Source organism: Glycine max, chromosome 13 (genome assembly GCF_000004515.6).
Source record: "Glycine max cultivar Williams 82 chromosome 13, Glycine_max_v4.0, whole genome shotgun sequence".
In the NCBI taxonomy this organism is placed as follows: Eukaryota; Viridiplantae; Streptophyta; class Magnoliopsida; order Fabales; family Fabaceae; genus Glycine; species Glycine max.
This window is the reverse complement of record NC_038249.2, coordinates 36271507-36295085: the sequence shown is the minus strand read 5'-3', so window position 1 is coordinate 36295085 and position 23579 is coordinate 36271507. Positions and strand designations below refer to the sequence as shown.

The window sequence follows — 23579 nt, the reverse complement described above, 5'->3', positions numbered from 1 at the left end:
AAAAGCAATTCTCAACGGAAGAACAATGCCCAAGCAGTAACCGAACAAGAGGAAGAGCAACAACTATTCGTAGCATCATGTTTTACAAGTAGCTGTTCAAGCTCTAATGGTTATTGGCTTGTAGACAGTGGTTGTACTAATCACATAACCAGTCATGAAGAACTCTTTAGAGATTCGAATAAGTCACAAGTATCCAAAGTTAGAATTGGTCATGGCGATTACATTATTATCAAAGGGAAGGGAACTGTGACGCCATCTACCTCTCACATATATGTACTAATAATTAAAGGAACAAGAAATCAAAATTGATTAAAATTTTTTAAAACACATTTAAATAAAAGTCTTTCAAAATGGTAAACGACTCATATTATCTTTTCTAACATCATAATAAAACTTATCCAAATAAATAATCAAATCATCTTAGCTCAAAACAAGGTTGTCTAAGACTTTATGCAATTAATATAAAAACTTATACCCCAATGTCATATCCTATCAGAGCATTGTGTTCCCGCGTCCTCTAGCATGAGGTTCTCCATAGTCATCCACCTAATCATCTGCTCCCATGAATACAAAGTTTGAGATTATCATAGGATCTAAACACAAATAGCACACGGGAAGTGAGTTATCACATCCCTAGCTAATAGAGAGAAACGGGACAACATAGATATACATATATAAATGAGATACAACCTACTTAAACATAGCTCACGTCATTCACGTACTCAAGGATCAAAGCACAATATTACTATATCAATCAATATCGATCAATGCACAAGCGTTATGCAACAAATACACTAAGACTCAATCCTATATGCAATGTGGTATCATGTTAGTGAAAAACCTTGTTGGGCGCGTAGGAGTACATGACAAGACAAACCACACACTAGTAAGTCAAGTCACTCTCACTAGGTAAAATCATAAAGGGACCAGTCAGGGTCACACTGTTCTACAAGAATGCTCCAACCATGTGGGATCGACACAGACTTAAAGAAGCACTCAAAGTGGGTGTATTTACCCCCAAGGCCTACACTCCAAAGAGTCCGTTAAGACCTCTCCCTTCTGATTCAGGTCTAACCCATAAAATATTTTAGCATGCAGACTTTATCTATGAATTGTAAAAAATACACGACTCCTCAATTATTCTCAAAATAATATTATCTCATCACGCTTGTGATTAAACTCGTCGGGTCCCCACAAGGATTCCCATCACAATACTCACTGCGCATTAACTCATCGCCCATAAAAGGTCTTATATTCGTGTGATTGTACAATTCATAGTTCACAATTTAATGCACACAACATCTCAATGCACATATATATTACAAGTTAATACATACTCAGTTTATCACATACATTCGGTCTCAATCACAATGGTATAATCTCAATTTAATATGTTATCACACCTCATGAATCATATACATTTTACTTATGAACTATGTAATACATACAACTACTCGTTTTGTTTTCAAAATCATTTTAACTCGTTGCGTCTCAAAGTGGTTCAACTCGTCAGATTCCCACAGTGGATCCCATCACAATACTCGTCATCCAAAAACTTGTTGCCTTTAAAGAGTCTTACAATTGTGTAATTGCACAATTCATAGTTCACAATTCAATACATGTAACATCTCAATAAACATATCATTCATCACAGGTTGAATTTGTCACTTACTCACAATTTGAATCACCATTTCATAATCTCACTATAACAAATTATACAAAATATTTCTCACAACATGGGGAGTAAAACCCCTTAAACAATTTCACACAATCATATTAAAATCAATGAATCAAAATCATAGGTTAAAACACAAAAACATCATGAGCACTCAAGTTTATCAACCAATTCTCATCAGAACATCAATTGGTACATCAAACACAACAATATTGTATTTATAATTGTAAAGGAAAAATTATAATTCAATAAACATCTAAAAATAAACCTCAATTTAATCATATAAGGATCTCTACACATGTTCATTTTAACCCCAACTGCGATAAATTTATCCCTTACCTCTAAGTGGGCTCATGCGTGTTTCGACAGCGATAGTGGCATCTCTAACGGTTCCTTGACATTCCTCAAGCTTTTCCTCTGGTTGCCCTGATAAGGTTTCAAAACGTTAGAGAATGAAAAGAGATTGAAGCCTTCATTCCACTGTCAACGTGCAATGCATATTTCTCCCTCCCCAAACATCATTTTGCAAATCCCAACTGTGAAGATGTGTGGAAATGAATTGTGAACTTGGTGTCCAAATTTCACAATGATCCAACGATTAACGAGTCCGGAGTCACAGTTTTATTGGAACAAATTTTGGGTCTTTGCGGGAAAAGAGAAAGATAAGACGCGAAGGGAATTTCTCTCACCTTCAACAATTTTTTGTAATTTCCAACGGTGAGAATGTCTGGATATGAGTTGAAAACCTAGTGCTCAGTTTTCACAATAATCCAACGGTTAGCAAGTCTCAGATCGTTGTTTTACTAAGATAGGTTTGAGTATATGTGAGAAAAGAAGAGAATTTTGGGAGGGGAGAAGAAAAAATAAATTTTGAAAGGAAGAGAAAGCGCAGAGATGTATCGTGAAAATTGACCTAAGATGTCTCTATTTATAGCCAGAGTACTCTCAGCTTATTATTTACTTAATTTATTTATTTGTTTTATAAAAAAAGAACTATTTTATTTCCTGTCAAATGAATAAATAAGATATTTTTTTATTTTCTTTCAAACTATTATTTTAATTAATAAATTCATTTCTCTTTATTTATTTAATTACAAAAATCTCATCATTTTTTAAAAACTATTTATTTTTAAATAAAAAACATTTTTAATTTATTTACGAAAAATGAGACGTTACAAGAACTGTTATTATAGAGAGTATCACAGGTACAAAACAAATTTATGATATTTTGTATGTGCTTGACATTGATAAGAATTTACTAAGTATTGGAAAGCTACTTGAGAAGGGATTCAAAGTCTTCTTTGAGAACAATCAATGTAGATTCAAGGATCCATGTGACGATGAGGTCATGAGAATTAAAATGAGAGGCAAGAGTTTCTTACTTGACCCAATGGAGGAGGAGCAAGCAACTTATGCGACTGCTATGACCAACACAGAGACTTGGCATAAGAGACTAGGTCATTTTCATCACCAGCAACTTTGAATATGCAAAAGAAGGAGTTAGTTCGTGGCTTGCCCCATATTAAGTTCAATCTGCCAAGCTGCAAGGCATGCCATTTTGGTAAACAAGCAAAGCTTTCTTTCCAAAAAGGAGCTTGGAGAGCTAACATAAAGCTGCAACTCATTCATACATATGTTGTCGGACCTCATAAAACTCTTTCATTAAATGGGAGTAAATATTACATTGTTTTTATTGATGATTATACAAGAATGTGTTGGAACTATTTTCTTAGGTTCAAGTCAGAGGTTGCAGGTGTGTTCTTCAAATTCAAGAACTGGATTGAGAACCAAAGTAATTTTAGAATTCAAGTTTTGAGGTCAGATAAAGAGAAGGAATACACCTCAAATGAATTTGATAAATTCTATGAGGAGGTTGGAATTGAGCATCAACTTACAGTATCATACACTCTACAACACCATACACGACGATGTATGTTTTTCCCTCTTTAACACTATTACAGATTTTTAATTTGTGACAGTAACACAATGAGTTTTGATGGCATAATTCAAGTGTTTAGCACCGTCTAATTTATATTTGGCATGAAGTATACATAGGTTTGGCTCCTTGACTCGTACTTCTAGCAAATCTGATCTCTCTTTATGTGAATAGAAATTTCTGTTTGGGTAAGGTATTAGTTTGTTGTGTTCTATAGTTTGCCTCAAATCATTTTGGATTTTGGTGCACTTATATATGATCGAATTCCTAATTATTTTGCATATGTAACTTAAAGTGGGATTCAAATTAAGTTGTGGGAGTATTTCTCATTAATTGTTTTCCCTTATATTAGGTATTTAGTATTCCTATTCTATAGGTTATTAACTTCTTAAAATTTTTAAACTTCTCGATAAGAGGTTTTTGGCCAAGTTATAAAAAAAATACATTTTAGGTAATTTTCACTTTCATAGAAATTAATATTACAATTTAATGTGAAGCATATGTCTGAATACTATTTGTTTTTTCAAACAAACTTTTTGTTTCTAGTTTTATTTTACTTATTTGTTTGCCTAATTCGATTTTTTGAATGTGACTAGCTAAGAGACTCGTATCATTTTTCTATGTTCAGGAAATATTATCTCTAAGTGATTTATTTATTTTCAAATATATTTACTTGTTCTTACAAAACCCTATTTTTTCAAATAATTAATATCTTCACACAAGATATAGAAGATTAATTAACATGCCTTGTCAGAAATATTCCATAGATATGCTTCTCTGATGAATAGTATCTGTCAGAAAATTGCTTGACAGTGAAATCTTCTTCTCGGCCACACTTTTCGTGAAAGCAATCAGTGTTTTAACCCTAAACCTTATAAGGTTGTTTTGCTATTTTTCCACCTTGCTAAATTTTTAAAAAGATTTCCTTGTCTATATTCAAATAGAAAAAAAATGGGTCAATTTGAGAGAAAGATTAAATGGATGTCAAATAAAACCTTCAAATACCTCATAATAAAAAAACAAAAAATGGATTTAACAAAATTACTGTAGATTTTAAATCTGTTAACCAAGATTCATTTTTCATTTTTCTATAAGCCATTGGCCTTGCCTTCTTGTTTTTGGAGAAAACAAATAATTAGGCCTGACCTTTTGATGGCCAGGCTATGCGCAACTACCTACCGTGTTAAAATGGCGTGACGAGTTGACTCAGTTGGTCGACAAAATATGAGTAAGTTTTTACTTTTGGTATTAATACTATAAGTGTTAGTGATTCAATTATTGATTTTATAAAAAATTTACGTTAGTATTTAATTTTACAAAGCAAACTACAGTATCATTTGATATAAATCCTTATTGTTAATGAAAAATATAATAGAAATTATTAATATATTTTACAATATTTTATAATTCAAAAAATAAAGTAAATATTTTTTAAATTAAAAATTAAAAATATTAACAATAGACTCATATTTAACCAAACCTATAACGAGTAGTTAGGTCCGAATACATCGATCATCCTGATTCCTGGACCTAAATTAGCTAGTTGTGCTCAAACTATCCTTCACTTTAGAAAATCCTAATATAGTTAGACTAATATAATTTCAAATCAGTTGATATATGCGTTCAATGATAACAGAAGGAAGAGTTTAGGATTAATATATATTTTGATAGAAACTACAAACTAATATTCTTCACAATAGAAAATCTTGTTTGAATCATATAGAAATATTACTAGGGACAAAATTCTAAGTATTCAGACATCTACATATAAAAAATTTGAACTAAAAATTATTAGTTAGACAAGAACAACTATTATTTTGTACAGAGACCGGAGCAACCTTGTACTTGATCCACACGCTCAAATATAAATGATTAGTATAAATGCATTTATACAAACACCTAACAAAATTTGATTACTTTCTATAAAAAAAATTGATTACTTTGTCGTGCCACCTTATTTATTAATACAATGCCATTATAAAATAAATTACTATTAAATAACTGTAAGTTAAATTAACAGCATACATAAATTAAATTAAACTGTTGAAGAAAAAGGAGTCAAAGGACTTAGTTGGTAACAGTTGCTATGGTAATGTTGAATTAGTCTCCTTAGCTTGCTGGTCCTTAATTGACACGCCTATGAGACTTTAAAGTCTTCCCTGAACTGGACCCTTCTACACTCCTTCCTCCTTTATTATCTGCCTTCTCATTATTCTTCCTCTTCACACTTTCTCCATTGCAATGCCAATCAGCATGAAGACCATCATTTCCTCTCAATTTGTCCTCCTTTCACTCCTTCCAATTTGCTTCACATGGCTTGCTTTTGGAGCCAACAAACTGCCACAAAATGAGGGTAGGAAATGCATATAAATCTCTTTTAAATATAAATGAATCAAAATATTGTTTAAGTGATCACATTGCTTATGGCACTTCAATTTTGGGCGTTTATTTTAGTGGATGCGCTGAAGGAGATAGCTAAAACACTTGGTAAGGAGAATTGGGACTTCAGTGTAAATCCATGCTACAGCTGGAATCTTTCCAAAGACAATATGGTTTCTTGCAATTGCGATATTTCTAATGACAGTTTCTGCCATGTCATGAAAATGTATGTCCCTTTCTCATCAGTGTCTTTAAAATCGGAAGAGGCTTCACTATTCACTTGGTCTTTATAGTTAGAGTTTTAGTCTTTATATATACAGTTTTTTTGTAAAGGTTTATTACGTCAGAAATTTTTTGTGGTAGCTTTATACCACTGAAAATATTCTATGGTATTGGCAATAAACACTAGAACTTGAAATTTTTCTATGTTCGTAGGGATTAAAACTTAGCAGTTTTGCGCTGTTACTAAAACAATTTTTCTCTAGTCAGGACTAAACCTTACGACAACTACAAGTACTAAATTATGATTGTTTGCTTAACAAAAAGAGGATATACTATCTGATATATACTAATACGACGGAACAAATTTAGTACAAGTACTAAATTCTCTTTGATTGATACCAAATATATGAAATCTCTTAAAAAATTTAAAAAATAAATATGAAAATTGACTTTTGAAAATTAAGTTTTTTGGTAAACGTATGTATCTTTAAATTGAAAAATAAATATTCAATTTTTAAAGTATAATAAATAATTAATATTATTTTTATTCTTAGCATGTATCTTTAAAGGCACACGCTAATAAAATCAAAACTAAAATTAAGAATAAATATTACACTAGTATCTTATTTTCTTATACGACAATAGTAGCATGGATGTTTGAAACTATGAACACTACAACTTTTTTCTTTTATGATTGTTCAAACTTCAATTTCTAACCCTTTCATTATCGATCAATGCGTAATTAAAAGAGACTAGTACAATAAACATAACTACATAAACGCCTGTCTTGATAAAAAAAATAATTACTATTTTTCAATTTTTGGTGACAGAGCTCTGAAATCACAAAATCTTCGAGGCAATCTTCCCCCACAACTGATCGAATTACCTTATCTCCAAGAGATGTACGTAATACTCTTTTGAAGGAAAGTGAACTTGCATACTATATATGTTATGTTTCACTATGAATTTTTTTTTATTATTAGAAATTTACAATACTACTCACGTAATCTTGCTGGCGTTTCATTATAAATCTGATTAATTTATTTCTTATCTTTTTTGCCTCATTTTGGTATAGTGAACTCAGCCGTAACTACCTTAGTGGTACAATTCCTAGACAATGGGGCTCCTCCAACCTTCAAAAAATGTATGTTTCTCTTTCCACTTATGAATCATCTTCATTGTATGTCTTTAGCATATGATCTTGTTACATGAGGGTATTGTTTTATGTGTTGTGTTGCATGTGTGAGAAAAGGTATTTTTTTTTATACAGAATGTGAGAAAGAGTATATAAATTTAATAATGCGCTCTTTAATATTTTTCTTTCCAACACTTTATCTCCCTTTGCTTAAAATTTATTTGAGTTTCACCGGTTTTGTAACAAAATCCACTAGAAGAAAAATAAAATTCACATATTTAGTCAGACTTAGAATTTTACTTCATAGAGAAAAAATTATTATATAGTCCAATATCATTATATGACCATGGTGACATGCTTCTCATCAATCTACACATAACCATATTTTTCAGTTTACAAAGAAAAATAGTTGATAAAACTTGATTATGTATCATGTGAAAATTGACCCAACTTATAATAGTTTGGGACCATGTAATAATTGTGTCCACAAGAGACTATATTGTTGACATTTCTGAATTTTAAAATTTATTACTTTGTTTCATGTCACATGAATCTAATTTACGTTTTCCTATAGTTCTCTTCTTGGAAACCGAATAACTGGCCCAATCCCAAAAGAGCTGGGAAAACTCACCAATCTTACACGCTTGTGAGTTTCTACTTTTCCTCATTGATTAAGATTCTATGTAAGTCATTTCAATGTAACGTAATTTCTATTGCATAGGATCCTTGAGTTCAATCAACTCTCTGGAAAGCTTCCTTCAGAACTTGGGAATCTTGTCCTCATTAAACAACTGTAAGCCTCTGCATTTTAGTTGTCATTGTCATTAAGAGACACTATATTGTTTCATTTGATTAAGTTTTGCTGTTGAATCTTCAAGAATCAAGATTATGCGCCAGGACAGTGAAAGTGGACTTTTTTCTCTCTATTTTTTTTATATAAAAAAATGCTTCAACTAAGTTTTGTACTATATAAATTGTTAAACTCATGTAACATATGAGTTCTGATAATTGCTTGTTACTGTAGACATCTAAGCTCCAATAACTTCACTGGTCCATTGCCAGCAACTCTTGCGAGGCTTACTACAATGGATGAATTGTATGGTCCTTATTTAAATTTTTTGCAGTTACTTGGAATTCTATTATTAATTTTGGTTCTGAATAAATAGTAACTTTGCATGATTATTGTCACATGTGAGCAGTCGAATTAATGACAACCAGTTTTCTGGCAACATACCTGATTTTATTGGAAGTTGGAAAAGTCTTGATCAACTGTACGAACCATTCTCTTTTTCTCTTTTTTTTTTTAATTGAAGTTTGATTCTATTTCCATTGTTGATCCTTATATATGATGGAAATGTATTCTTATTTTGAAGACATATGCAAGGGAGTGGTTTAAGTGGACCAATTCCTTCGGGAATTTCACTTCTAAACTTAACTGATTTGTAAGTATGATTTTTTTATATATATACATATGCATACATAAATAAATAAATATATATATATATATATATATATATATATATATATATATATATATATATATATATATATATATATATATTGCCAAGGCTGTAGAGTAAATTTTATTTTAATTTTCTAGTGCTAAAAGGAGTTTCTCTAACCAATTCATCATAAAGGTTAAACTATTCATTTAGTTTCTATTCCTTATTTTAAGTTTTAGTCTCTACACAATATAATTATAAGTAAAGTGTTTAAAAACTTTAGTTTTTTTTTCTCTATTACTAACACTAGAGAACATTTTCTGGCAGTGAAAGCCATTACAAAAGTTTTCTGGCAGTGCTAAATTACCACAAAAAGCTATGTAGAAATTAAAACTTAGTGTATAGTTTTTTGGTTTGGAGACTAAAACTTAAAATAAAGATAAATATAAGGACCAAATGAATAATTTAAACTTTATTTATAATTGGGACCTCAGCATTAAATTGCTTTCTAACTATATTTTTCCTTCCTTAAAATATGAAATGCAGGAGGATTAGTGACTTAAATGGACCTGATTCAACTTTTCCACGACTAGAAAATATGACATATCTGAAATATTTGTGAGTGAATTGCTTTAATTGTTGATATTTTTATTCTAGTTTTTCTCCTTAATACAAGATACGTGATCTGAGAAGTACAAAATCTAACTCATGAGATATTAATAATGTTATTTCTTCAGAATTCACGTATTTGATTGTATAACAGGATATTAAGGAGTTGCAATATCAATGACACATTTCCTCAGTATCTTGTAAGGCTATCACGTTTGCAAATTTTGTAAGTGCTAATTCACTCTTTTTCCAATGATATACTATGTTGATGCTGATTGTCAAATTTTCTTGTATTAATTTTATGTTATTTTAAGATCATGTATGGTCCTTACAATTTGAAAAGTCTAAAACAGCCCATGAGAAAAATGAAAAGATGTAGCTCTATAAAAATAGTTGAACAAATAAGTGGGTTTCATGAAAAACACATCCACCAAATACTTTTGTTTCAAGTTTTCTGCATGTTATGATGTGTCAGATAATCAAATTGATCAGTATCGCTCTGTCCATTTTATACTTTTAGTATTTAGTAAAAGAGAAGAGAAAATTAGAGAAAAATTACAGAACTTAAAAATAGAATTGTATTAAAATAAGAAAGATCATTTTACAAGGGTACAATAAAGCTTATAAAGCTAATTAGAGTAACCAACTTCCTAACTAATGTAACTAACCTTTTAACTAATTTGTGTATCTCTGACATAGGCTCTTTTTTCGAATGGATATAACATGAGTATGCTTTTGTGGTCATCACATCTAGAAGATAAATATTTTGATGTTTCTTCTCTCTTTAACTTTGACTTGTGCTGGATAAAATTTCTCTTGCAGAGACCTCAGCTATAACAAATTAAATGGACCAGTCCCGAAAAACCTTCAAGAAGTAGCATTAGCAAGCTACATGTGAGAACTTTTTAACATTTTTTATATTAATTTTACTCCAAAATAGGAATTGATATTCTTTTCGTTGTCAAATCCAGTTAGATAATTAATATCCAAAACTATGGCTGTTACTTTGTAGAAGCCACTATCTATTTATAAATAATCAAATGATTATTAGGTTTCAGATATTATACCTATTCTGCATGTTTGTAATATCTTTATAGGTTTAAAAAGTTCAGGTTGTCTTTGGTATAAGCTGTCTATGTCCAATTGAATTCTTGAAGGAAAAACTCAGCTTAGACACATGTAAAATTGTCATCTTAATAGTGTAGCTTAGGTAGATCAAGGCAAATATGAGATGAAATGGGAGAAAATTTATGAATAAAGGATGCACCCTTTTTGAAATTGAACATGGATAAAATTGTGTGGCATGGTTTTATCATATTGTATTTGAATGGATCATGATCCTTTATAAAGTGCACCTTGCAACTTGGAAAGTAAGGTGCAAAACTCATAAATGTGACATCCTCTACCACATACATGTATTAATAATAAAAGAAATAAGAAATAAAATTTAATTAAAAGTTTTTAAAACATATTTAAATACAACTCACATTCACCTTTCTAACATCATAATAAAATTTATCCAAATAAATAATAAATTTACTTTGGCTCAAAACAATGCGTCTAAAAACTTCATACACTTAATATAGAACCTATACCTTAATGTCACATCCTATCAGAGCATTGTGTTCCTGTATCCTTTAGCATCAGGTTCTTCATAATCATTCACCTATTCATCTGCTTCCATGCACACAAGGTTCGAGATCATTATAGGATCTAAACACAAATAACACCCCGGGGGTGAGTTATCACATTCCTAACTAATGAAGAGTGACAAGACAACATGTAAATATAAATATCATAAAAACAAAATAAAACTTACTTAAACATAGCTCATATCATTTCACCACTTTATCACCCAACATCACATCATAACACAACACGTCTCGTTCATTTTCACAAAATTCACGTATTCAATGATCAACACACAATATCACCAAGTCAATCAATATCGATCAATACACAAGCGTTATGCAACATATACACTAAGACTCATCCATTTGTACTGTCTTCGTGTGATTCCATTATCTCCCTCCGTGAATATTATCTCACAAATCCCAACGATGAAGGTGTGCGTAATTGAATCTTGGAAAACATATCAAAAGATTACGACAATCCAACGGTTAACAAATCTTTGGTCGTAGTTTTACTTAGACAGTTTTGAGTTTCTGCGGAAAAAGAAAATGCTACTATGAGAAGTGTATTTCTCTCACCTCCAACATTTTCTCATAATTCCTAACGGTGAAAACTAACCTAACATCGTTATTTATACCTAGGGTACTCACAACTTATTATTTACTCTATTTATTTTTATAATTTTATAAAAATAAACTATATTTTATTCACTACAAGAAACAAGCTCGTTTGCCAGGGGCGGATTCCCTGGGAAAAGAACAAAAAGCCCTGGGAAATGGACGTTTGCCAGGGGCTGAATTCCTGGGAAAAACGCCCATCGCAAATCAGTTTGCCAGGGATTTCACCCCTGGCAAAAAAACGAGGGGCTGGCCCTGGCAAAATCCCTGTCTTAGCCCCTGTCTTCTCACTGACGCATCTGCACACTTTTCTGACGCGCTGCTGTACTGATACAAGTCAAATCATACAGTGCCAGGGGTTTTGCCAGGGGCAAACCCCTGTGAAACTTTATATATATTTTTTTTAAAAAAAAAATTTAATAAATAATTTATTGTAATAAAAATCATTTTAATTAAAAAAAATTATTTAAAATAATTAAAAAAAATTATTTAAATTTAATTAAAAAAATAACTGATTTTGAATACACTATTTTCAAAAACTGTTTTCCAACAATAAACCTTTTTTTGTGGTATTTTTATTTAAAAAACAGTTTTAAATTTTAAAAAAATTACAATTTATAAAAAAACCGATTTAATTTAACAAACAGTTTAACTTTTAAAAAATATCAGACTTTTGACTACACAAATTTAAAAACCGATTTTCCTCTAAATTAAAAAAAAAGTTTTAAAAAAACAGTTTTAGTAAATAACCAGTTTTCCATAATAATTAACAAAATGCTATGTATTTTTGTGCATTCTAGTATAACAATAACTACACATAATCCACAAATCTACCTAAAAAGCATATATTCAACAACATGCATATATTCTATTTTGTTAAAAAATAAAAAAACATGCATATATATTCCATAAATAATTTGAATATTCAACAACATGCATATATTCAATAACATCCAACATCATCATCAACATATATCATTCTATATAACATATTTATTAAAATTTCGAATAAAAACAAAGAAAAAATGTTTTACTCTAATTAAACAGTTTTAAAAATAACAGTTTTATTATACATTTTTTTTCTCTAGTTTTAACATTTTTTCTAACTAAACTGTTTTATAAACAGTTTTAAAAATGTTAACATCATATATTATATATAAACAGTTTTATATAAACAGTTTTATTAAACAGATCATGCAAAATTAAACAGTTTTATTAAACAAAAAAATTATACAGTTTCTAATTAAACAGTTATATTAACAACAAAATTCGAAATATATATAAACATCATATATTATAACACATCATGCAAGTAGAAACATCATATTTTCTTTGACAGATCATGCAAAATTATAACATCATATATATAAACATCATATATCTAAAATTATAAGTAGAAAAATTACTAACTTGTTGAAGCTTGAGAGAACAAATTCAGAGAGCAAGGAGCAGCAGGAGGAGGCAAATTTGGACACTGATACAATAAAAAATATTTATGTTAATAAGTAGTAACAAATAAAAACAGAAAAATATAATAAGTGAAAAGAGTGTTACCAAATTATAGAACAAGTGTATGAACTGAATGATAATGGACTGAAAATGAACTGGTGAGGATGGAAATGGAAACCGAAAATTTTTCTAAGTTTCAAAAACACAACACTGAGCATGAGGATAAACACGCGGTTTGGCTATATAGTGTAAAAAAACCCAGGGAATAACTCACGGAATGCCCCTCGCAAAACAACAGAGTCAAAGGCTAACCTCCTAGCTTCAGCTATATGAGCAGAACGGTGCAGCTAGGAAAGCAGGGATTCCTTTTTGCCAGGGGCTGCAAGCCATTTCCGAGGGGTAACACCCCTGTCACGTCTGGGCCGCACAGCTTTTTGCAGTGCATGGTCATGTCGTGTTGACTTATGGGAAGATTCCGTCAGCTTTACAGAAAACGAGGGCATACCCGTGTGTTTGGCCGTGTGAAAACAACATGCTGTTTTAAAATTCATTTTCCGCTCTTTTTTTTGCCAAGGCTTTTGTATTTTTGCGAGGGACAAACCCCTGTGTAAATGTAAGTGGTCCCAGCCTTCTCAAATGTCATTTTGCCAGGGGTTTCCTTGGCTTAGTCCCTGGGAAATTTGCCAGGGGTTAATGTCCCTGTCAAAAATCCCTGGCAAATGGGCATATTTCTTGTAGTGATTCTCTATCAAATGAATAAATAAATACACTCTTTATTTTCTCTAAAATTATTATTTTAATTAATAAAATTATTTCTCCTTATTTATTTAATTATAAAAAACCTTATTATTTTATAAAACTCTATTTATTTATAAATAATAATCCTTTTTAATTTAGTCTACGAAAAATGAGATATTACAATAACTATCAATGAAAAAATTAACAGTGAGTACAAGCATGCTGATAATACATATGGGTAAATAAGAATTCACTCCCTTAATTTTCTGTTGAGTCACTCTACTTTCTAAAGTACATTTTGAATGTCATAAATTTTTACAGTTAACATCTCTTATTCAATCAAGATATCTATGCAGTTATTCTAAATAAGTTATAGGTTAGGAATGAATCAAATACTACTTAGGAAAGAAAAAAGAAAGCATGGCTAGGAATCATTACAGATAACTAGCTTATTTTTCATTTTGATAGCTTCATTAGTAACTGATGTGCTCTATGTTTTGGTTCTTATATACTATTTTACTGTAGATATTTAACTGGAAACTTCCTCACTGGACTGGTACCTGAGTGGACAAGTGCCAATAATAAAAATTTGTGAGTTCTATTTTGAACGTTACTTGTATAATTCACTGAGTAATTCATTTTTTAATTTTGGAACTGTAAATTTACTTTTCCATATTTTGTATCTTATATTCTAGGCATTTAGTCCTTAATCGCCTCGAAGTTTCATGGATTGATTTCTATCAAATATATCATAGCTCATAGCCGATTGACATCATGTATTAAGATAATTCCTCTTGGCCTAATGAAATTGTTTCATCTTCTAAGTTTTGGAATTACCTTTCTCACATTATGCAGAGATCTTTCATATAACAACTTCAGTGTTGAAGACCGAGAGTCAAAGATATGTTACCAGAAAACTGCGTATGAATACTTACATTCATATGATTTTTGGTTTTCTGGCAATTTCATGAAGCTATCCGAGTATTAACCATCTCTTTCTATGCCATAGGAACTTGTTTGGAAGCTTTTCAAGGACTAACTTGTAAGTTTTATATTTCATGTGCTAACTTTTATAAATGTATGTACAAAAAAAAAAAAAATCACTTTTATAATGTACATATAGACCCTTTCATTTTTCCTTTCTCTAGTGCAATTTATGTTTTTTATGTTTTGATTTGTGTCCACTTCTTCTCCCTCAGAGGACCAGTTTCTTGTGAGAACAGCACTAGAACCTGTACTAAGAGTAAGTTAATGAAATGTGAAATTTCTGTAAGCTAAACTATCTTACTAATATTATCAGGCTAACATTGTAATACTCGTTCATCAACGTATGCAGCAACTTAAACTGTTTTATATTGTCTGGATTCCTTTAATGGTTTCGAAATTCTGATCCTTTGCCTCTTGTTCCAGATGTTCAATCTCTATATATAAATTGTGGTGGAAAGCAGGTTGTTGTTGGAGGTATAACATATGATGAAGATATGGATTCAGCTGGACCAGCAGTGTATAAACAGAGTAGAAACAACTGGGCATTTAGCAACACAGGTCAATTCATGGACAATAATACTTTAGCTATACAAGGAAAGCTTCCCGCCTATACCACAGAAAATGAAACCAGGCTTTATATGACGGATGCCGAATTATATAAGAATGCGCGTATTTCCCCCATGTCTTTGACTTATTATGGATTTTGCTTGGAAAATGGAGACTACACAGTAAAGCTTCACTTTGCTGAGATAATGTTTACAGCTGATAGCACATATAGCTGCTTAGGGAGGCGTCTATTTGATGTATATATTCAGGTACATGATTTTAACCAACAAGTCACTAGTTTCCTTTAGGATCATCATCAATCAATGTTTAGACTTTAGATCCCTTTCATAATCCATGCTTGAATTATATTAAAATATAGAAACATGGCATCAGATAAATAGAATTTACTGTAATGAATTAAAAAAATTCATTTAGGCTTGTATTTGAAATATTGCAGGGAAGGCGAGTACTGAAGGATTTCAACATTGCTAATGAAGCACAAGGAGTTGGAAAGGAACTCATAAAAGAATTTCCTGCTCATGTGAGTACTAATGACTTAGAGATCCGCTTCTATTGGGCAGGCAAAGGGACAACAAATATCCCGTATAAATCAGTATATGGTCCTCTTATATCCGCTATTTCTGTCAAGTATGCTCAGTATGGTGGGTTGTCTTCTAAGTTTTATTTCTTCAAAACTTCCACCTTAATGGTATTATCTGATTCATATTGCTCTTATGTGATAATCAAACAGACTCTACAGGTGACATGTCTGCAGGAGTTATTGTTGCAATTGTAGCTGCATTAGTGATTGTTGTCATCTTGATTGTTCTTGGCATACTTTGGTGGATGGGTTTCATTGGTGATTGTTGTTGGAATGCTTCGGTGGAAGGGTTATTGTCAACGTCAAACTTCCTGCCTCATTTTGGTCGAAAGAAACATTTATTAATGAAAGGTGACTACAAAGCAACTACATTTGCTATCATGATTGCCATTTTCCAATCATTCAGCTGAAACAATTGAGAATTATCAAACACAAAATTGGCTTTTGTTCATGATATTTGACCATTCATTCTAGTTACCTACTTGCTAATTCTATATAACAAAAGCAAAGGACAATGGATGGACAATCTAATCAAAACATTGGTATCTATATGTTTTCCCTTTTTTGAGCAATGATAGTGGAATAATGTTTTTTCCTCCAAATCCTTAATGAGTAATGACACAAGAATTTCATACGATAATATATGTCTCGTCTTTTGTTTGCTTTCATTGGCAGAGCTCAGAGATCTAGATCTACAAACTGGTGTATTTACCTTACATCAAATCAAAGTTGCAACAAATAACTTTGATATTTCCAATAAGATTGGAGAAGGAGGCTTTGGTCCTGTTTATAAGGTGTCCCAATTATATAGCATTAAATAAATTTTGTTTGATATATTGTATTGATGGATATTAATGACTAAATTCGTGTTTGATGCAGGGCATTCTGTCAAACAGCAAACCAATAGCAGTCAAACAACTATCACCTAAATCAGAGCAAGGAACCCGTGAGTTTATAAATGAGATAGGCATGATCTCTGCTTTGCAACACCCTAATCTTGTTAAACTTTATGGCTGTTGTGTTGAGGGAGATCAATTGTTGCTAGTATACGAATATATGGAAAACAATAGCCTTGCACATGCGTTATTTGGTAATTCATTGCTTTATATACTCAATTTTGGTTTTTTTTTATGTGGCATTTCAATCTTAAAAAGTATACATGGATAAATAACTTGTTGTCTAATTTCTGTCACTGTCACAAAAGACTCAGGAGATAGACATTTGAAATTGAGTTGGCCAACAAGGAAGAAGATTTGTGTTGGTATTGCTAGAGGTTTAGCTTTCATGCATGAAGAATCAAGACTAAAAGTTGTTCACAGGGATTTAAAGACCTCTAATGTGTTGCTTGATGAAGACCTAAACCCAAAGATATCTGATTTTGGTTTGGCCAGGCTTCGTGAGGGAGACAATACTCACATAAGCACCAGAATTGCAGGGACTTGGTGAGATACAATATTTTTGAGAAAATAGGATATGCACCGATAGTGTTAAGTGTTTTTACATTGTCATCTAATTACAAATCATCATGGATGATAAGTTTGTTGACTTTGATAATAATTACCTTAAAATTCATATCAAACATGATTTTTAATTGTTTGAAAGTGTAAAACCTTTTACACTAACAATACATATGAAATAAGCTCATATCTTTTTATCTAAATATTTTTAAAATGTATTTTCCAAATTACACTATGTACTGACAAGTCTTATCAAATCCAATTCAGAAAGATTTTAGATATAAAAGCCAGAGCATTATCAAATTTGAGGTTGCTGGAATAATGTATTTCAATTATGCAGGGGATATATGGCTCCTGAGTATGCAATGCATGGTTATCTGACCGAAAAGGCAGATGTTTATAGTTTTGGGGTTATTACCATAGAAATTGTAAGTGGAAAAAGAAACACTATTCACCAATCAAAGGAGGAAGCATTTTATCTTCTTGATTGGGTAACTTTTATTCTCAACATTCTCCATTGTTTCTTTCTGAATATTCATCATACAATATACTTTCTGTGATGTGTTTAAATTATGATTCAATTTTCATCTTGTGCCAGTCTAGAAGAAAAACATTGCATGCACTTCACCTTTGTTGTGAATTTTCTGAAAAATTAGCCACTTCAAGTCATCTAAATGACATCATTGTAATCTTTATCTCCTGTCAAAATGTCCAATATCCTATGATAAAGAATCTTCATACTTGAAACAGTATTATATATTCAACTGTAACAGACTCTCAAATCAAACTGAGTTTTGTTTTTTTTTTTTCTTTCAACAGGCACGTTTGTTGAAAGACAGAGGTAGCATAATGGAGCTAGTTGATCCAAGGTTGGGTATAGATTTCAATGAAGAGGAGGTAATGTTGATGGTCAAAGTGGCTCTCCTATGCACCAATGTCACTTCAACCCTTAGGCCCTCCATGTCTACTGTGCTAAACATGCTTGAGGGCAGAACGGTAGTTCCAGAATTTGTTGCACTGTCAAGTGAGGTATTGGATGAGATGAAGTTGGGGATAATGAGAGAGTTTTACAGTCAAATGGAAGAAAATAACACAAGTGAGGCACGAAGTTTGAGCTTGACAATGGATGTTCCATGGACTTGTTCATCTTCATCAGCTGTAGATCTCAATCCGGCTCACCTTGATGCTTCCTGTTGGGAGAAAAAGAAATTAAGAGAGTCTGTATGAATTGCATTCATTTGCATAGTTTCCTATTGTTAGGAGAGAAATTCTCTGAGTTAATCACACAATTAGTTTGTTATGATTAGTTACTTGTCAGTGCTCAATAGTTAATATAAATTGGAACACCATGTACCTTTTCAGCATCATTAAATCAATCAGTATTATTCCTCTTGAAAATTACGATATTTGGCATATACCTATGATATAATTTCTATCCCTCTCATTCTCTTGTTACGAACACCTATGAGACTGTTGGTTATGTCAGAGTTCAATCACAGATATAATGACCCCAAATACATCATAGTTGGATCGCAATAATTTAAGATTAATTTAAGACATGGTAAAACCAACATTACTCATCATAGGACACTAAATTGGATGCATGATTAAAGATAACATACACTCTTGATTGACAGAACCTTCATGCATTTTTAACTGATGTTTGATTTATTTCATCATAATTATTTGTTGCTGTCTTTCATATTGTTATTCGATGTTGTTACAAAAAAATCTATTATTATTCGATGTTCGAATAGAAAACAAGGGTAGTAATTTTTTTTATCATCATTATCACTTATTAATCTATCATGAATTACCATGATTCGTTTAATAATAGATATATACAAATAATAAATCCCAAAAAAAATAAGATATTTTAAATTATTTTAAAAGATAATCAAGATATTATTTGGTATCTTGTAAAAAAAATATTATTTGGTTATTTTCATAGATTCTAACATTTTGTAAGACATATTTTTCATTTAATTTTTGTAGAAACAGTTAAAAAAAGGTAATTTGTAACGCAGGGGCCTAGAACCCCAGTAAAACCTAGAAACTAGAGTCAATAATCCCAAACATCACATAATACCAACCTTTCAACTTTCAATTTTAAGTTTAAGCTAGGCAGGGAAAGACAAGAGAAACTACAACAATCTTCAATAAAATCTTTATGTCCCTTATCTGTATTAAGGTAATAATAAAAAATCAACTACAAAACCAAGAGTAAATTACATATGCTCTTGATCACATCCTAAAATGGCCGTTGGAATCCTCCTAAACTGAATAGAGAATGAATGAAGGCTGATTCACTAACAAGAGGGATTCTCACAAATCTACCGAGAAGGGCCGACCTTATGCACATTATCATTGTAAAAATATATGCCAATGCCACACCAGTCCAGTAATACATCCCCAATGTTCCCCCTGGGAAGTGTATGAGTGGCATGAAATTGCTTGAAGTATACACTATCTGCAGAGCAAGTTCCAACAGCATTCCCATCATTACATGGAATCTGAAGATAAGGGGCAAGTCCTTGTTTTTTACCACCCATACAATAGCCACATAGCAATATAACATAGGGAACCAGATTGGTAATCGGTTGACACCTCCTGGGATATAAAAAATCAAATTCTGAAAGAAAGGAAATTTTTGAATGAAAGGATCTAGATAATATCCAGTTGATGACATCTGCAATGCTATTAGATAGGGAATACAGGATAAAGTCCTCCACCACCATTCTGGCTTCTCAGCATTTGCAGGGATTCGGAAACCAGACGCATGATATTTAAATGCTTGTCCACAGATCTTAGAATTGAATCTTTGAGAAATAGGAAGTCTGAGTGAGAGGTTAGCTTCTTTATCGGTAAATAGTGAAGTTGAAACAGGAGTGAGTTGGATAGATGATTTTCCTGATACAAAATAAAATTGGGGATTAACTGGAAACAATTGTATTTAGAGGATATAAGCCAAAGCAATATTTCATTATTCTTATAGCAAACACTTTGATAGGGGTTTATTGTTTTATTAAAGTTAAATTAATGGAACTATTTAATTTTAAGCATCTAAATTAGATAGAAAGTCCTTAAAAAAATTTGGTGGAGCAAGATGCTAATTTACCGAGAGAGTTGGCTGCAAACGCTGTGATGGCATGATTTTTTTTCTCGTTGGTTATAGTGCATCTTTGTGGAATCAAAACTTTATTCCTAATTGAAAACCAAAACCAAAGAAAACATGAGTTACAAATGCAAATAGAGAAAGCAAGGGAGACCATGATATAACAACACCATCTCATCAGTTTTGAAGCATGAAACAAACATGTATACAATGACAAAAGTCACTCTAACATGCCACAATTACTACACAAAAGCTTAACAATAATAAAGTTCTTTAGCTTCTCAAAACAAAAATTATAAGTTCTTTCTGGTATAAGCACACTGGGATTAACCTAAAGAGTGCACTCTGAAATTCAAAATTTATTCTGAATTAGCACAAAATCTATCAAATCAAATCCTCCACCCTACAAAACCCAACATGACAATTGATCAGGAAAGGCTCCACTTGTTTGAATTCATTGTGGATGCAATAGATTTATAAGCCAAGAGCAATAACAATAACACTAATCATGATGATGATGATAAAATATAAATATAAACATACAACATTGGCATATGTATCAGATGAGAAAAAATAAAAGTATGGAATTGTTAATGGAAGTACCTTCTGAAACCGAGAGAAGCAGAAGAGGGAGAAACATAGAGAAGAGAAGAGTGGGTTAGTGCCAATTGAGGTGCCATCTTCTCTCTTCTTGGTCACAGGGTCACTATCACACAAAGAGAACAAGTTATAGGCACACACTGATGCTTGCAGCATGATAAAAAATACCAAAAGTTTATCAGCTATATTTCTCATTTCTCAATACTTTGGGTTTCTACCTGCGAATAGAATGCAATTACCTTTCTACACAAGTAAAAAATCAGTCCAGTAAATTACCTGACAAGTTAAGGTCACAGCACTACTTTGTTGTAGTTTAAAATATTTACTACCTAAAAATTATTACCAAGAAGGCCAGAATAAGCAACATAGTAAAGTGTATACAACTGAAACTGGTTGACTTCACATCAAAAGGGCTGAAGGGTATCCCAACCACTTGAAAGTTGAAACACAGTGAATAATAGAAATATGGAGACCTCGTGTAAGGGTCTAATCAAGTAAGACAATTAGACAATTTGGACTTAACCTCCCTTGACCTTTATTGAAAAATTATTATATCTCCTAACAGAGAACCCAGTTCATAGACCCGCTAATTTAGTAGCCAGCAGCACATCGTGTACCAAATTAAAAGCTTACTTCAATCAATCCTCCTTCCTTCTTTACAATGCATCAATAAAGTATTTTTACACTCCTCAGGTCATGAACTGAATGACCCCAAAATGTAGAATCACAAAAGGAAATATAAATAAAAACATAAATTAAATCAAATAATAAAAAGTTAAAAGCAAAACAAAAAGGAAATCAAAAGCTAATCACCACCCAATATACAGAAAAGGCACACAGGGAGCAACGAGCAATCATAACAAACTAAATAAAACCTCAGAAAAATTAGAATGCTAAAATACCATACAGATTAACTTGTGAAGTCCATAGACAACCACCTATTGGAGGCTAGGCTAGAAGGGTTTAATGGACAATCAACACCACTAAGAAAGGGAATCAATCATGTAGGGACATACTTCACAGCATATAACCGGGTCCCGGCGTTGATTTTGCAGCAGCTGTATGTAAAAGATTATATGCAAAATGAAATCCCTGAATTTTTTTTACCCCTGCCCCCAAATCATAGGGGATACAAACAAAACAGAGACTGCGAAAATCTCCCAGCTATCATATCTTCCCATTCCATAAATTAAGTGAGCAGAGAAGACACAGCACGCTCATGAAAATTAATTAGGTTTCTTTTCAGCGCAATAATGTGTACTGTGCCTTTCAATCATCTCTTACCGGTTACCACCACAACACAGAACTAACCAACAAATTGAAATTTAAAAAATAATAATAACCAAAATTGTAAAGTCAGAGGTAGCAATCTTTACACTCAACTCTTCTCCGCACCCAATTCAAGAATCTCGGCTACATTAAAATGGAAATTTGATACATGCATAGTTATACACTTTTTAAACATTTTTAGAAACTTGGTTTTTAACCGAGCCGAATGGGCGTCGTGTGATTCATGTAGCCGAAAAGGCTTAGTTGATGTCTTTGTTGTATATTTATACACTGAACAGAGAAACAATGGCGATCGGGGACAGTTGACGATCACAAATATCGATACACGAGAAGCAAACACAACATTGCAGAAATTCAAAAACCCTAAGAACACAAAAAGAAAATTTTCCAAACACTTACTTACCACGAAAATTTCTGAAAACCCTGAAACGGAGAGAAAATTACCAACGAAAGCCAGAGAACGCCTTATGAATTGGGAGGATTAGGTATTAGCTTAGCATAAGTAATGGCGCATTAGCAGCAATAAGAATAGAGGGCAAAACAAAACTACCGGATATAATTAAGCATCATTTATTTTATTTTTTAAATATAACATTTTAATCGGATTTAGTCCTTATAGATAGTATTTAATCCCTAAAAATAATAAATATATATATATATATATATAAGGATTAAAATTTGAATTTTAAAAAAATTCACAACTAAAAATTTAATTAATCCTAAAATAATATATATAAGGACTAAAATAGATATTTTTAAGTATAAAATAAAATTTGTATAACTATAAAGATTAAATAAATAATTAAATTTTTTTAATTTTATCTTTACAAATAATAAAAAAATATAATAAAATTTCGGCTGAATTCCATTTAGTCACTCAATATTGCAATTGTTTAATTTTAATTCTTATACTTCAATTACGTTAATTAGATCCTTAATATTATAATTGTGTAATTTTAATCCTCAAAAATATTTCCAATTGCATAATTATAAAATATTTAGAACTAAAATTACATAATTATAATACTTGACCAAATTAGTGCAATTAAAGTTTGGGAGGCTATCATTGCACATTTGTGATATTGAAGGGTCTAATTATCACAATTCAAAAATTAAGGAATTAAAATTGCAGAATTGTAATTTGGGGAG

General features: G+C 31.4%; 2 protein-coding genes across 3 annotated transcripts; one reads left to right on the top strand and one right to left on the bottom strand.

Moving 5' to 3' along the window:
• The first annotated feature begins 5807 nt into the window (after nt 1–5807).
• On the top strand, nt 5808–18808 carry LOC100791136 (probable leucine-rich repeat receptor-like serine/threonine-protein kinase At3g14840). Its single transcript, XM_006594656.4, has 24 exons — nt 5808–5964; nt 6066–6216; nt 7043–7114; nt 7288–7356; nt 7922–7993; nt 8069–8140; nt 8372–8443; nt 8547–8618; nt 8721–8789; nt 9336–9407; nt 9553–9624; nt 10221–10292; nt 14360–14425; nt 14690–14755; nt 14844–14876; nt 15034–15077; nt 15245–15636; nt 15825–16029; nt 16119–16319; nt 16644–16762; nt 16848–17058; nt 17173–17410; nt 17766–17916; nt 18245–18808. The coding sequence occupies exons 1-24, from the start codon at nt 5853–5855 to the stop codon at nt 18650–18652; spliced, it is 3111 nt and encodes a 1036-aa protein (XP_006594719.1). The 5' UTR covers nt 5808–5852; the 3' UTR covers nt 18653–18808.
• Nucleotides 18809–19580: 772 nt separating this feature from the next.
• Nucleotides 19581–22984, bottom strand: LOC100790611 (protein TIC 20-IV, chloroplastic). 2 transcript variants are annotated; one of them, XM_014765875.3, is made up of 5 exons: nt 22834–22917; nt 21417–21469; nt 21144–21246; nt 20544–20629; nt 19581–20335 (listed from the first exon to the last, which is right to left on the bottom strand). In XM_014765875.3, exons 3-5 carry the CDS (start codon nt 21218–21220, stop codon nt 19677–19679), a joined length of 822 nt encoding a protein of 273 aa, XP_014621361.1. In that variant the 5' UTR covers nt 21221–21246; nt 21417–21469; nt 22834–22917; the 3' UTR covers nt 19581–19676. The 2 variants fall into 2 exon arrangements, with proteins under 2 accessions (XP_014621361.1, XP_006594718.1); XM_006594655.4 differs by lacking the exon at nt 21417–21469 and having other exon boundaries at nt 22834–22984.
• Nucleotides 22985–23579: the final 595 nt, after the last annotated feature.

What these genes read in the sequence shown, in the direction of transcription:
- LOC100791136 (XM_006594656.4), top strand. Translation starts at nt 5,853, where the DNA reads ATGCCAATCAGCATGAAGACCATCATTTCCTCTCAATTTGTCCTCCTT. An exon ending in TGTCAAGTATGCTCAGTATG is followed by an intron (nt 16,030 to 16,118) that starts GTGGGTTGTCTT and finishes ATAATCAAACAG; the next exon opens with ACTCTACAGGTGACATGTCT. An exon ending in CATTTTATCTTCTTGATTGG is followed by an intron (nt 17,917 to 18,244) that starts GTAACTTTTATT and finishes TTCTTTCAACAG; the next exon opens with GCACGTTTGTTGAAAGACAG.
- LOC100790611 (XM_006594655.4), bottom strand. Translation starts at nt 21,220, where the DNA reads ATGGCACCTCAATTGGCACTAACCCACTCTTCTCTTCTCTATGTTTCT. An exon ending in GCTTCTCTCGGTTTCAGAAG is followed by an intron (nt 20,630 to 21,143) that starts GTACTTCCATTA and finishes GTTTTCAATTAG; the next exon opens with GAATAAAGTTTTGATTCCAC. An exon ending in GTTTGCAGCCAACTCTCTCG is followed by an intron (nt 20,336 to 20,543) that starts GTAAATTAGCAT and finishes ATTTTGTATCAG; the next exon opens with GAAAATCATCTATCCAACTC.